A 13439-nucleotide genomic window follows, 5' to 3' on the forward strand; every position below is an offset into this window, starting at 1 on the left:
CATCGCGATGGACGATGATATCGTTAGGTGGGAGGGGGGTATTTTAATTTTTCGTTATTATTCGTTATTATATAATTATTATTCGTTATTTTACTTTATTACTTCCACTTAAGAAGACTTGTGCACTTTTTATTTTAATATATATTTTACATAAATACTATTCTGTACTTAAAATCTATTATTTTGTTATTTTACTATCCCAACTACTATAGGTTGCACATAAGGGGAAAAAGTAGCTTTAATCCACTGAAGAAGAGTTGTGCACTTTTAAGCACTTTTTAATCTCTTTACATAAATATTTTTTTCTATTTAAAAGCTATAATTTCGTTATTTTACTAACCCAACGACGACTCCGCGCTTTCCAAATTTTGCACGTAAATATCTGCATATGTGCCACCAGTACTCCGTCAGAGAGCGGGTCTTCAGCACCGCGGGGAGCAGCCAGCACTTCAATCCGCAGCTTATTAAAACTAGACAAAGTGAACAGGGCCAGACACATCGAAATTTAAACATGGTCTGTGTATGTAAATCCCGCGTTTCGGTCGGAGTGTTGTTCCCGTTTTCTTGTTCTTGACGTTCGCTGAATTCTGGGTTTATATCCTAATCTGCCGCTTCAGTGCAGTATAGCCTCAATGTAACAATGAGCACGATCTCCCGAGACACTACAATAGGCTACTAATAAATGATTAATATGGGCTGTTTTCTTGTACAAAATTAATTATTTTAAGATAAATGTACAACATGTAAAAAGACAAGATTCTAGCAATGTCAAGATTAGGGATGGGCATTTTCCAGTAACTTACTATTACCAGTAATTTACTATTACTTTTAATATTTAATTTTTCGAATATTTAAGCTCTTAAAGAACGAATATTCGTTTATTTAAATTATGTTAATTAAGACATGCGTGTTTTGTATTTTTCATTTTGTCATAATTTCACAGAAGGCTTAATTAGGAAATATCCACAACAAGCTAAACTTATATTCTGTATGTATATATATATATATATATATATATATATATGTATGTATTTTTAAGTTGAAAACATTGTAAAAAATATATTTTATTTATATATATTTTAAATTCTTCTTAAAAAATATCCTACAGAAAAAAATGCGTTAAAACTTAATGCGGAGCGAAGTCTAGTCAAATCCTTAGTTTCAAGTCGGTCGTTAGTATTAATTCATTACTGTTTGATCTTACATACATTATATTATACCAAATATTATACACTAACCCCAAATCTAAGCGAAGTTTGAGGACTTGCGAAGTTTAAAGTTTGAGGACTTGACAAAGTAGGCTATCATCATTTAAACAGACTCAAAACACCAAGCCCGGAGCAAATGAAAAAACACATCTACATAACCGACTGCTCAGTCGCCATTTATATATCTTCTCAGTTTAGTTTGACATGTATTTGTGAATAAAGAAAAACGTATTTATCCTACCTGCTTCGGTGAAAGCCCGTTCTTCTGACTAGATACAATAATGCTTTGCTTTAAACTGCCATGTGCAGTTATCCGGTTCATTTTCAAAAGAGCACCGCATATAATAAATGTTCTCCGTTTCATTTCGTTCTCCGTGTCTGTCTCCTTATTAACAAAATAAAGTAGACTTTATAACAGAAAGCTTACAAATCTCTCATGATGTGTTGATTCGGGCGGCGGAGAACCACGTTTAATACAGTCTCACGAAATTTCGTTATATAGTCACGTATTTTTTTGATTCTTTTTTTGTGCTATTATCACGAAATTTCGTGTTTTTTCGTAGTCGTATAACGAATTCCTGTTTTCGTGTGATTATCACGTATTGGTTACTCGACTGTTTTGTCCTATTTTCTTACCATTGTCGCTTCGGTTTAGGGTTAGATTTACATAAAATGACATCCCTAACCAAACCCAACTCTAACCCTAACGCCAGGCGACATATAAAAAAATAAATCAGGAAAAATAGTATAGATCAATATATTAAGTGACATTCTAATGCAAGCACCAAATCTAACCCTAAACCGAAGCGACAATGGTTTAAAAATAGGAAAAAAACAGTCGAGTAACCAATACGTGATAATCACACGAAAACAGGAATTCGTTATACGACTACGAAAAAACACGAAATTTCGTGATAATAGCACGAAAAAAGAATTAAAAAAATACGTGACTATATCACGAAACTTTGTGAGACTGGGTAGCTTAATAACACGTGAGCCCTCACTGAGCCAGTGGCCAAATACGGCGCGGCGCGGACAAACCCGGAGATAAAAGGAAAAACTTAAATTCGTCTGCAATCTGCATTGCCAAACAATCAGAAATAAATACAAATTAATGTTCATGTATATTTTACATTTAAGTCTGTAAAAGACAGTATAGATGAAGTGAAAAAGCATCAAATAAGTTGTTACCCTTTGGTGGCACATTAAAAACAAACAAACATTCGAATAGCATTTTTTAAATTCGAATTATTATTGCCATTCAAATATTCGAATATCCGTGCCCATCCCTAGTCAAGATCAAATGCCTGACAGGATATTTTCACAGACTAACACACGTCACGTCTCAGGCATAGACTACAGTATTTAAAATAGCATATATGCATTAGTTATATTTTCTATTTAATTTATAGAGCAATTCACGCAAAGATATTAGGTTAACTATAGTCTATATAGAAGAGAGTAAGTGTATGTCGACTCGCAGCGGAGTGGGGAGGGGGCGTGGCATCACGATGGTGACTCTCCATCGTGATGTCAGTCAACCATCACGATGGACGATGATATCGTCTATCGGCACAACCCTAGTGGAGGATGAGAAAATTTGTCTTGGACACATTTATATTCATTATTATTTACCAATGATCACCAAATACTAGGGCTGGGTAAAAATATCGATTCATCAATGCATTGCAATTATTTGTTTCTCAATTCAATATCGATTAATCAAATCCTATGAATCGATTCAGCCCCCCCCCCCCCCCGGCAAGTGGCGGCGCTGTGGGCAACACTCTAGTGAGAGCGTTCAGCGTTGTACAAGACGCGCTTTATCAAAACAGAATGATCAAAGATGGCAAACAGCAGCACTTCTTTCAAGCCTTCATCATCAACGTGATCAAACATTAGTAATACTACACACTTTATTTAAAAATATACTAAGGTACTTAATTGCTATTTACTTATTATTGAATCGATATCGAAGCAAACGAATAAATATCGAATTGAATCGAAGCCTCAAGAATCGAAATTTAATCGAATTGTGAAATTCCTAACAATACCCAGCCCTACCAAATACCACGTTTCTTTACTGTAAATGTTTCTAGTATAACATGCACTGAAGCTTTTTATTTTTAGATTTTTTAATTATAAATATTTCCATGTCAAAGAACCCAAATTCAGTCATGGACACGTTGCGGTAATGAACATTTTCCCCTTAAATGTGGGAAAAACAACAGAATTGGTTTGTATGATGTCATTTGAAATCATGTGCAAAATAGTGTGTGAAGAGATGTTTGTAACTGATGCTTCTTATTTTGATACTCTTACTTTGCATTTACTTTTTTTATCAAAATGTTTCATGACACCTCATAAGTCTAATTTTGCGAGAATCACCCAAAAGCATCTGCCAATACATAAATTTAAATGTATATATAGTACTGTGCAAAAGTCTTAGGCCACCACTTTGCTGTTGTAATAAACATCATTATTTTACACTCTCTTTACAAGGAAACCAACAGAAAATTCCGTAAATTTGTACACAAAATAAACTTTTTCCAGAACAACATGGCTTCTGCCAAAAGTCAGTATTTAGTGTTGACCTCTCTTGGCAGTAAACACATTTTGAATACTTTTAAGGAGAATTAGAAATAAGGTTTTATTTTAATTAGTTTTAAGAGAGCCTGCAGCTTCCTGCTATTGCTCAAGTGTAAGAAGAGATCACACTAAATACTTGACACTTAGGCTTATAATTTTATTTTGTTTTCAATAGCCCACTCCATCCAAATTACCTATAATAATATAATAATATATAGTCATAAACAAATCTCATGGTGCCATGGTGGCTTAAGACTTTTATCTGCAGTACTGTAAGTAGCTGTTTAATGCAAAACTGACGAGCATTAACTGCTTAAACAAAAAATAATAAGTCGAAAAGATCAAACAATTATCTTAAAACAGAAAATGTCAATCCATAAAAGTGCAGAACAGAAAGTACGGGTAAAAAAATAACATTTCCTCAGAATACATAAAGCATTTTAGAAAACAACTACCATAGACATTTTAATTAAATTTTAAAACCAAATGTAAGTAAGATTATGTAATTTCTATAATCCTTTGCTCTTAATCTAAAATGTAATTGATTTTTTTGTATTAAACATATTAACAGATCTATCCACAAATCAATTAAATAATGTGAGAATAATGAGCAAGTTCAGTATTGCATTATCAGCAGTAAGTTATGAGCATCCACATATTTTCATAAGAATAAGCCTCAATTTAAGTGATAAAAATGTATTCAAAATGAGCCAAAACCTAGTATTACTAGTTTTTGTGATGCAAATGTTATTCGAAGTCAAGCAATACACATGCACAATCTTCTGGCACGGGGCGAGATGAGACTGACCAAATTCATTATTCTCAAGTCTTCAGAAATCTGCAGTAACTAAACTGGGCCAGATAATGTTTAGCGATTTCCCATAAATTACATGGAGCAATCATCGGAGCACAAAAAGCGTTTCGGGAAGAGCAGAGACACCTATTCAGGTACGACCTTTGCTAGGAACTGATTTTGAATAAATCTCAGCGTAAATTATGGCAACCCAGATGTCAGTCAAGCGTTTGATTGCTGTGAGCTTTAGGGTAAAGGATTAATAACTCTTATAATTTGACTAAGGCAGCTTTAAATAGACCGGTTTAAATCAGAGGTTTTTCTTCTCTTTTTAACTTTTCTTTTGATACTTTAAGACTAAAGAGAGAGAAAGAAAAGAGTACAACACTATGGAATGACTTAACATACTAAATATCTCATTCAAAACCTTGGACTCATTTTCAAGGCAACAACAAATTCATTTAAAAAAACATACATAGTTATGTGTGTGACATCTGTTGGGGAGAGAAAATGTTTTGTGCTTCTGTTCAGCGTTTGACCTATCTGAATAATGCAGTATTAAAACTGCAAATATTCATATTATCATGCAAGAAGACCATTTTATTACCCTTAAGAATAGCAAATAAAACTCTCTCAGAATTATGATCTGCTCATTATTCTATCAAGAGAATCACAGAGCTCTGAATGATATGTAAATGCAAAACCTTGAATGTTGAATATAATGATTTTTATAGCACAGAGCAATGGCCATGTTCAATATAAAACCCTAGCTTACTGCTCACTACATACTGTGCATTTTGTACAAGTAGTATCTAAAACAACGTAATTTACAATGAAAAACATATCAGATAGCAGTATGCTATAGTCACATGACCTCCTGTTACACAGTTAGCCAAGTCAAGGGCATTGCATTATGGGATGCACACACTACCCAGTGCAGTATGTTATATTGCATTCTGCATACTTGTAGAATACTTGACAGAAATTTTGCATACTTTGAAAAGTTTGCACAATACATACTGACGAATAGTGTTATGATATACCAAACTACCAATTTAGTACTATAGCACCATATATTTCTATACAGTTTGTGTGGGTGAAGTATGCATACTACATCTGCTATGTTTTGATTGTCGAGTGACCCCTTATACACGACCAACCTATGACATAATATCAACCACTAAAATAATATTAAATACTATAATAATTTGCTTACTCTGGTGTTATAAATCAACTGTAGATATAATTTAATTTAACTTAATTAGTACTTTATTATTTTTCACTTTTTGGAATGCACTCTTAAAATGCTGAGTAATTTTCAAAAGGGACGAGCCAGCCTGCAGGGTTGTAATTAAACCCAAAATAACCCAAAAAGCTGGGTTATTTTAAATCTCAGCGGAAGCAACATCCGGGTATCTCCTGCCTACTACTATATGCATACTGAGGTTTCGGACATGCTTCTCATTTTACATACCAATTTTCATGTATATAGTATACTATAGAATAGATAGAAATGATTTCTGATATAGGGATTTATTACTGTAGACTTGTCAAGCCTTACAACAGGCAGCAAACACCATACAACCACAAAACAACAGATCAGGACTTACCTGGCGCAGACCTTGAAAATGTATCAACATCCAACAAATTCCTGGAGAAAGATAAAAATAGAAGTGCTCAGTAACACAGAAGGAACAAAATAATTGCTGCAATAATAAACCAACAAATGTCTCAGCAGAAGTATACCGGCTGTCCATGTATGGAGAAACAGAAGCAGCTTTAATCTAAACAAACAGACTCATTGATGAGCAAGTTCAGCCAAACATCAATAATGAAGGTCATGAACATTTAAAGCCAACAGGAAATCAAAAGTGACCCAGATTTCTTTCTTAAGAAAAATGACAGGAGATCGCCCAAAAGAAAATAACATTTTAGAAATTAAAATAAATAAACAACTAACAAACAATATTGCGGTTGTAGCAGAGGCATTCAATCACTACTTTATTGATTATGTGGCTAATATAGCAAGCTGTTTTACACCTAAGAACACATATATATGCTCCTTCAATAGACACAAGTCAAGCAGTTTTTAGTTTAAAAAACATTACAGAATCTGAGGTATTACAGACCATTAAATCACTTAGACTGTCTAGTTGTAAAGATATTTTTGGCATGGATACAGTAATGCTTAAGGAGCTTAGTACAACAGTCACACGTCCCATTACCAAAATTATCAATTTATCAATTTCACAAAATATGTTTCCAAGTATCTGGAAATCAGCTGTTGTTGTTCCCATTTTCAAAGGTGGAGACCCTCATTCCATGTTAAACTTTAGACCCATCAGTATACTGCCTACTGTATCTAAGATTGCAGAGAAACTAATAGCAAAACAAATTATTAACCATCTAAATACCACCGAAACTGCTACTTGCTTCTTTACTGAAAATATCAGATCATTGTTAGATCGAGGTGGGGTGGTTGGAGCAGTGTTCCTGGATCTCAAGAAGGCTTTCGACACTGTTAATCATAAAGTCTTGCTGACAAAATTGTGCCGTTTTAATTTTCTTCAGATACTATTAAATGGATTGAGTCTTACCTCACTGATCGTTCCCAACAAGTCAGAGTCAAATCATTTATATCGGAGGCTCTCAGTCTATCTAGCAGTGTTCCTCAAGGATCAATTTTAGGACCTTTGTTGTTCTCACTCTATATAGATGACCTACCATCTGTCTGTCCAGATGTTTTTGTGCAGATGTATGCTGATGACACTGTAGTGTATGTTCATGGTAGCAGTATCTCTCAGGTAGCTGAGAAAATCACCAATTCTATGGTTAATATTACAGATTGGTTGAAACAGTCTTGCCTGCAATTGAATACATCAAAAACAGTAGCAATGTTTTTCACCAAGTCTAAGAATAATTTTAGTGTTGAGCCTGATGTTTTTGTGTCAGGGGAAAAGTTACAGATTGTGTCAGAGTACAAATATTTGGGGGTTTTAATTGATTCAAAGCTGTCTTTTAAATCACATGTAAAAAAGGTTTGTCATATGATAAAATTCAACCTCAGTAATTTTAGATATATATAATTTTTCAAATGCTTGCAAAGAATGGCTAACCAAAACAAAGTTACTGGGTTGATCTTTTTCATGTTTTCTAGGTTGATAGAAGCAATGGGGTCCCAATTATAGCACTTTAACAAATATAACCTTATTGTAAAGTGTTACCTAAAAAACATACAGAATAATATCATAAGATTGAAAAACAGCGAAATATTGCATGATTTTGTTTTAGTATTACCCAGTCTGCAGGTACCACACATTCGCACATTCATGCAAGTGGTTATACTGACCCTCTTTACTTTGTTTATGCCTGGTCTAATAGTGGTTGTCCTCAAAACATTTTTTATTATTATCTATTTACCAAAGTGTAATAGCTTTCTCTCTACCTCCTAAACAACTTTTCGGTTGATGTCACAAACTTTTTACTTAATCCCCTCCCCTCTATCCACTTCAACTTGAAACACAGCTGTTGTTGACAAAAAGCAATAATTCATAACTTCATCGCTCTCACTGCAAAACCATTTAACATTCGTTTTGCCATCCATCAGTCTGTTATTACACTCTGACGGTGCATTTAAATAAAACCAGGCAGCTTCAAGACGGGCAATGATGGATGACCAGCAAAAGGGACCCATAGATATTCTCTCGCGGAAAAAATTGTATCGGTGGGATAAATAGAAAGGCTAGAAAAGTACAGCAGAGAGCACATTAATCCATCCGGCTGAGCAGAGAATCGATTCCATCTCCAGTCTGCAGGATGCAGCTCTGAGCAACAGGAGGTATTGCCTGACATCTGGTGTGACGCCAGCTGTGACGTTTTCGACCCGAATAAACGGGTCCTGAAGCTCTGGCATCTCCGTGGGGAGTGTGTTCATGTGCAGCGTATCGAGGGGGATCCCTTGACATAATAACGCGTGGCTTCGGTGGTTAAGCTAAAGGGGATAACCTTGATCAGAATAACATTAGCATGTTTTAAGGAATAACACATACACTTTTAAAAATAAAGCTGCTTGAAAGGAAATCTCACGGCACAGCAAAGCCATAGTAGAACAATTTATTTTTGGGTACCATTTCTTTTATAATCGTGAAACAGAAAAGTTCTTTGGATGTTTCACAAGACTTTTTTAAAATGTAAATAAATCTTTGGCGTCCCCAAAGTACATATGTGATGTTTAAGCTCAAAATATCATACAGATAATTTATTATAACATGTTAAAATTGCCACTTTGTAGGTGTGAGCAAAAATGTGCCATTTTTGGGTGTGTCATTTTAAATGTAAATGATCTGATCTCTGCACTAAATGGCAGTGCAGTGGTTGGATAGTGCAGATTAAGAGGCGGTATTTTTATAAAATTATCCCCTTATCACATCACAAGGGGAGCCAAATTTCAATTACCTATTTTTTCACATGGTTCCAGAGAATGGTTTACCAAAACTAAGTTACTGGCTTGTTCTTTTTCACATTTTCTAGGTTGATAGAAGCACTGGGGACCCAATAATATCACTTAAACATGGAAAAAGTCACATTTTCATGATATGTTCCCTTTAAATGGAGCCATTCACTCAAAAATCGTTCTTTTGTGTCATCGCGAAGCACTTTTATTTTTAATAGTGTATTGTGGAGGATTGTGCATGCATTCGTGATGTTCCTTTCATCTTAGTATTTATGCAAATATCAGTATAGATGAATCATTTCATCTACACCCATGACATTAGCCCGACATCAGCCACATGTTATAATAAAATTACCAAGGAACGTGACAAATCTCCAAAATCAGGTTATGAAGATCATCTGATGCATAATTCAAACCAAAACAACACCGAAGACCTACATACAGCAGCTGCAGCCTGTTCTTTATCTTTAAAACAAAGGACAATTCTCAGACTGACATTACAGTAAAGTGTTTTTTCAAGATTGAGTCATACATTTAATAAACAGGCAGGGAAAATGTTTGCTTCTCAAAACAGGGCGCAATCTGAGGGATGAATTTACAAGTTTTCCCGGTAACCAGAACTGACTCCCGCCTGGGATCTCCAGGTCTTCCGCACATTCTCCCATTCGGATTTCTCACTGGACCCTCTCTCTTATCAAGTGACACCACGACATCTGGTGCAATCTGTGTTGACAGTGACAAACAACCTTGATGAATCGGTTTCCCCTGCGAACAGCTTCCACAATTTGCCAAGCATAATGCACTGAGGCAAAGACACCCTTTTACTAAGTTGCTATCAAAGTGGTATCTGCTTTGAATGCCTGCACGCCAGCATTTAACAGATTAAAGTTTTAATAGAGTTTTTAACTACTCTGTACTCTACTCTGTTTGACCATACAGAAAATTTCAATTAGGTATTTAGTTATTCTAACTATAATGAATACATCTTTGCACCCGGTCCTGGTACATTAACACACAGGGAACTATACACATCTGTAGCAGCCAGAAACCATTGCACAACTATAACCGAAAAACCTAGCACACATATTCTGTTGCTGTATTTCATTTCTCATAAATTCTGATGTGTTGCATTAGACTCCCGGTGGGCACGTATGAAATATGTACCATGAGCTACTACTTTGCTACATTTTCTTGTCCCGTCTTCCACCACAGCCAAATTACTGCTGAAAGCCCAGCGGGCAAAGCCTGGCGGCCGCAGATGTGTCTCATGTATAAAGAGACCTCCCTCGGATATCTGGGCAAGCCGTGTCTGAAGTGAAGGCTTTATGCAAACACACAGACAGCTTCAGCAGTCAACGCATTCATTATTCAGGAAAGAGTCTGTGCTGTTGTTTGTTGCCAGTGGTGTCTGCCCAACAAGGAGAGGGCAGTGCAGAGGGACACAGTAAGAGAAGAGGTCAGGCAGGCGTTTAAAACAGTTGTACGTAGGAAAGTGATGAAATTTGGCACGCTGATAGAGGTCACAAAAAAAGTTTCTACAGAGCATTTGGAGTCTCTATCTCAAACCCGCTAGCGCCACCAACAGTGCAATTTTCACTTGTTTTTGCTTAGAACTTCTGACCCCTAAGTCTTTAAAAAACAAAACAATTTTTTCCTGAATACTTGGCTCATATCGATTCGATTGCACCCCATTACATCATTTTCCGCATAAAACATGTTCCTCCATTTTTTATTATTTGTAAAACTTACTTTTTCTAACTCGTCCTAGAGCGTTTGTCTGATTGGCACAAAATTGGGTATGTAGCATCTAGAGGCACTCAAGACTAAAAGTTATCAAAAGAATTTTGGTAAACCAATCGTAAACCGAGTCAACGTATTTTACATAGAGGGTTAAAAAACGGATTTGAGGCTGTATCTTCGCCAAACGTATGCCTATTGACACGACACTTGATACTTGTGATAGCATTCAGGAACTGAGGGGGCATACACAGTTTCATCCCAGCGCCACCTGGTGGTCAGACAAATGTTTCACATGCCTAAAACTCTGGCTACGGTTGACGTATTTTCATGGGAGTCCTGAATTGTTGCCAAGTCCAACGAAACCACACACGCCATGCTTAGACCAGCGCAGCGGAATAGCGCTTAAAAACAAACGCGAATATCTCTGCGAGATAGAAAAAAACAATACAAAGCTTCTGAATAAAAAAACTCTATTGGCGTCACAATAAAATTTCCATCCGAAATGGCTGTAAATTGCAAAAAACAAGTCAAGTCAATGCAAAGTTACATTCATCTTTTAAACAAAAAAAATGGTTATAACTCCGCAACCAAATTAGATTTTTTAGCAGATTTGATATGCTGATGTATGGGCTATGATAATCATAGTCATGACCTAAGACGTCATGCACATTTCGTCATAGCGCCACCTACTGGTCTTCTTGAGATAGGAAAATAGTTATTTATTTGCTTAATATTTCTGCAAACTTACATTAAAAATAATGAGTCTTTTATTGCTTGGAGTATAATCATTGGTTGATGCCAATTCACTCCCTAGCAACCAATAACAATACCCGTTTTGCAAGAGCTATATTGCTTTGTCTCAAGATATGCCACAGCAAGCAGAACTCACTTTTTTCCAGAGACCAAGTGTTCCATGATTCTCAATAAAAGAGGGACGATTGCAGTGGACAAGAACATGGATTATATTTGTTGATTACTTTTGCATTTTTCCATCTGAAATCATAAGGTTTTCCTAGTTCTTTAAACTGCTCATCAAAACTTAACTTTACTTCCTTCTGTGCCATTTTTGGCTTGGCTTGCAGCTATATTTTTGTTTGTAATTTCTGTTTTCTAAAAAAATTCATAGTACATTATGTAAAGAACATTCTGTGAAAATATAACATTCTTTAATATTGACTGAGTAGTATGTCATGTCAAATACTGAACTCAATGTGTAAAATCAAACTTTGTTTGCTTATCACATCATAATCAGATTTTGAGACTTTACCCTGGATTTCACAGGCAGGGTCACAAAAAACTAAATAAATACAAAAAAAACACACATTATAATCTAAAATATACTAAACAAAAAACCGTACAAAATAAAATGATAATACTTTAACCTACAAATGTCAATATAGTAATGATTTATATACCCCTTACATAAAAGCATTTATATAACAGTTTCCCTCAAGCAAGAGTGGCACACCCACCTTAGCCAAAAATGCAGCCCAAGTAGGCAGCTCACTAGAATTTGACACACAGCCTTTAAGTGATCAGTGCAAATAGATGCCTCACAAAAACTACGGGATTCCTACAGTACATTCAAGTACCATGGTACTTTAATATACATCTTAAACAAAATTTTTGTACTGTGGTATTTATATATATTTATTTCCAGTTTCCTCAAGCTCGCAGGCGAACAGACCTTTAAAATGTATAGGTTTTTTTACTGGTTCCTCGCGCTTAACCCTAGATGCGTACGCAATACAATGTAACGCAACATATTTTAATACTCAACTATTTGTCCGATGACAAAATATAGATTCAAAACAAACAGACGCGATTAAATCCATTTAAAGAATATAATTTACCACATACATTTACATAAAACCACTCTTACCTGCAGGATACCGTGATCTCTATTTTGGTCGCAGGTACGGTGCTGTTCAACGGATCAAACTCCCCGATCGATGCCATTGCAGCTCCTCGGGAGTTCATATAAGTCTTCAAATCGCTCCAAAATCTGCCTCTCACTGGTTTTTAGTATAATACAACCCAACTGTGGTCGCAGAAATGTTTATTTTCTTATAACGTGGAGCGCCCGAACATCATCAGGTCCGTTGGAGTCTGACCCCCTCGCGCACCTGGAGAAGTGAGCGCGCGCTGCCGAGAAGGATGCGCGCGTGATCGGCAGGTACAGTCTGACTGACTCCCGCCCTCCGCTTTGAAAACTTAAATTGAAAACATCAATTTTTAATATTACAGAAGCCATCCAATATGTATGAGATGTGGTGTCAGATATGGATCGCAAACCTTTGGGGACGTTTAATCTTTTGATGTGGGCTAACGTTTCAGATCCAGTTTTTTAAAATGCCCACTTTAGATTTTATAAAGTAAATATGGCATGTGATCTAACATCATTTTGGGCTTGAAACACATAAACTACAGAAATTGTAATGATTTACAGATACCACTAAGAATCTGTTATTAAACCATTACAGAATTTCTTTATGTAGTATATTCTGTTCCAGTAGGATTTAATGGTGATCTACTGGACCAGATAGCATCCAACCAACACAACCCAAACTTGCAGTGACCCACATTAAATCCATAAAAATGTGTGTGATGGTTTCCACTGTTTTCCTAACAGGGCACACATCATACAATTAGTTAT

At 35.7% G+C, this 13439-nt stretch overlaps 1 protein-coding gene across 2 annotated transcripts in view; it reads right to left on the minus strand.

Moving 5' to 3' along the window:
- Positions 1-12998, minus strand: part of cpne9 (copine family member IX) — a 57656-nt gene extending 44658 nt beyond the window's left edge. For both annotated transcript variants that reach the window (XM_055188371.2, XM_055188369.2), the window contains exons 1-2: positions 12666-12998; positions 6201-6241 (exon numbers count right to left, since the gene is read on the minus strand). In XM_055188371.2, the coding sequence (XP_055044346.2) occupies positions 6201-6241; positions 12666-12763 (139 nt within the window). In that variant the 5' untranslated portion in view covers positions 12764-12998. The remainder of the gene's footprint in view (positions 1-6200; positions 6242-12665) is intronic.
- Positions 12999-13439: the final 441 nt, after the last annotated feature.

This window comes from Misgurnus anguillicaudatus, chromosome 13 (assembly GCF_027580225.2).
Source record: "Misgurnus anguillicaudatus chromosome 13, ASM2758022v2, whole genome shotgun sequence".
NCBI lineage: Eukaryota > Metazoa > Chordata > Actinopteri > Cypriniformes > Cobitidae > Misgurnus > Misgurnus anguillicaudatus.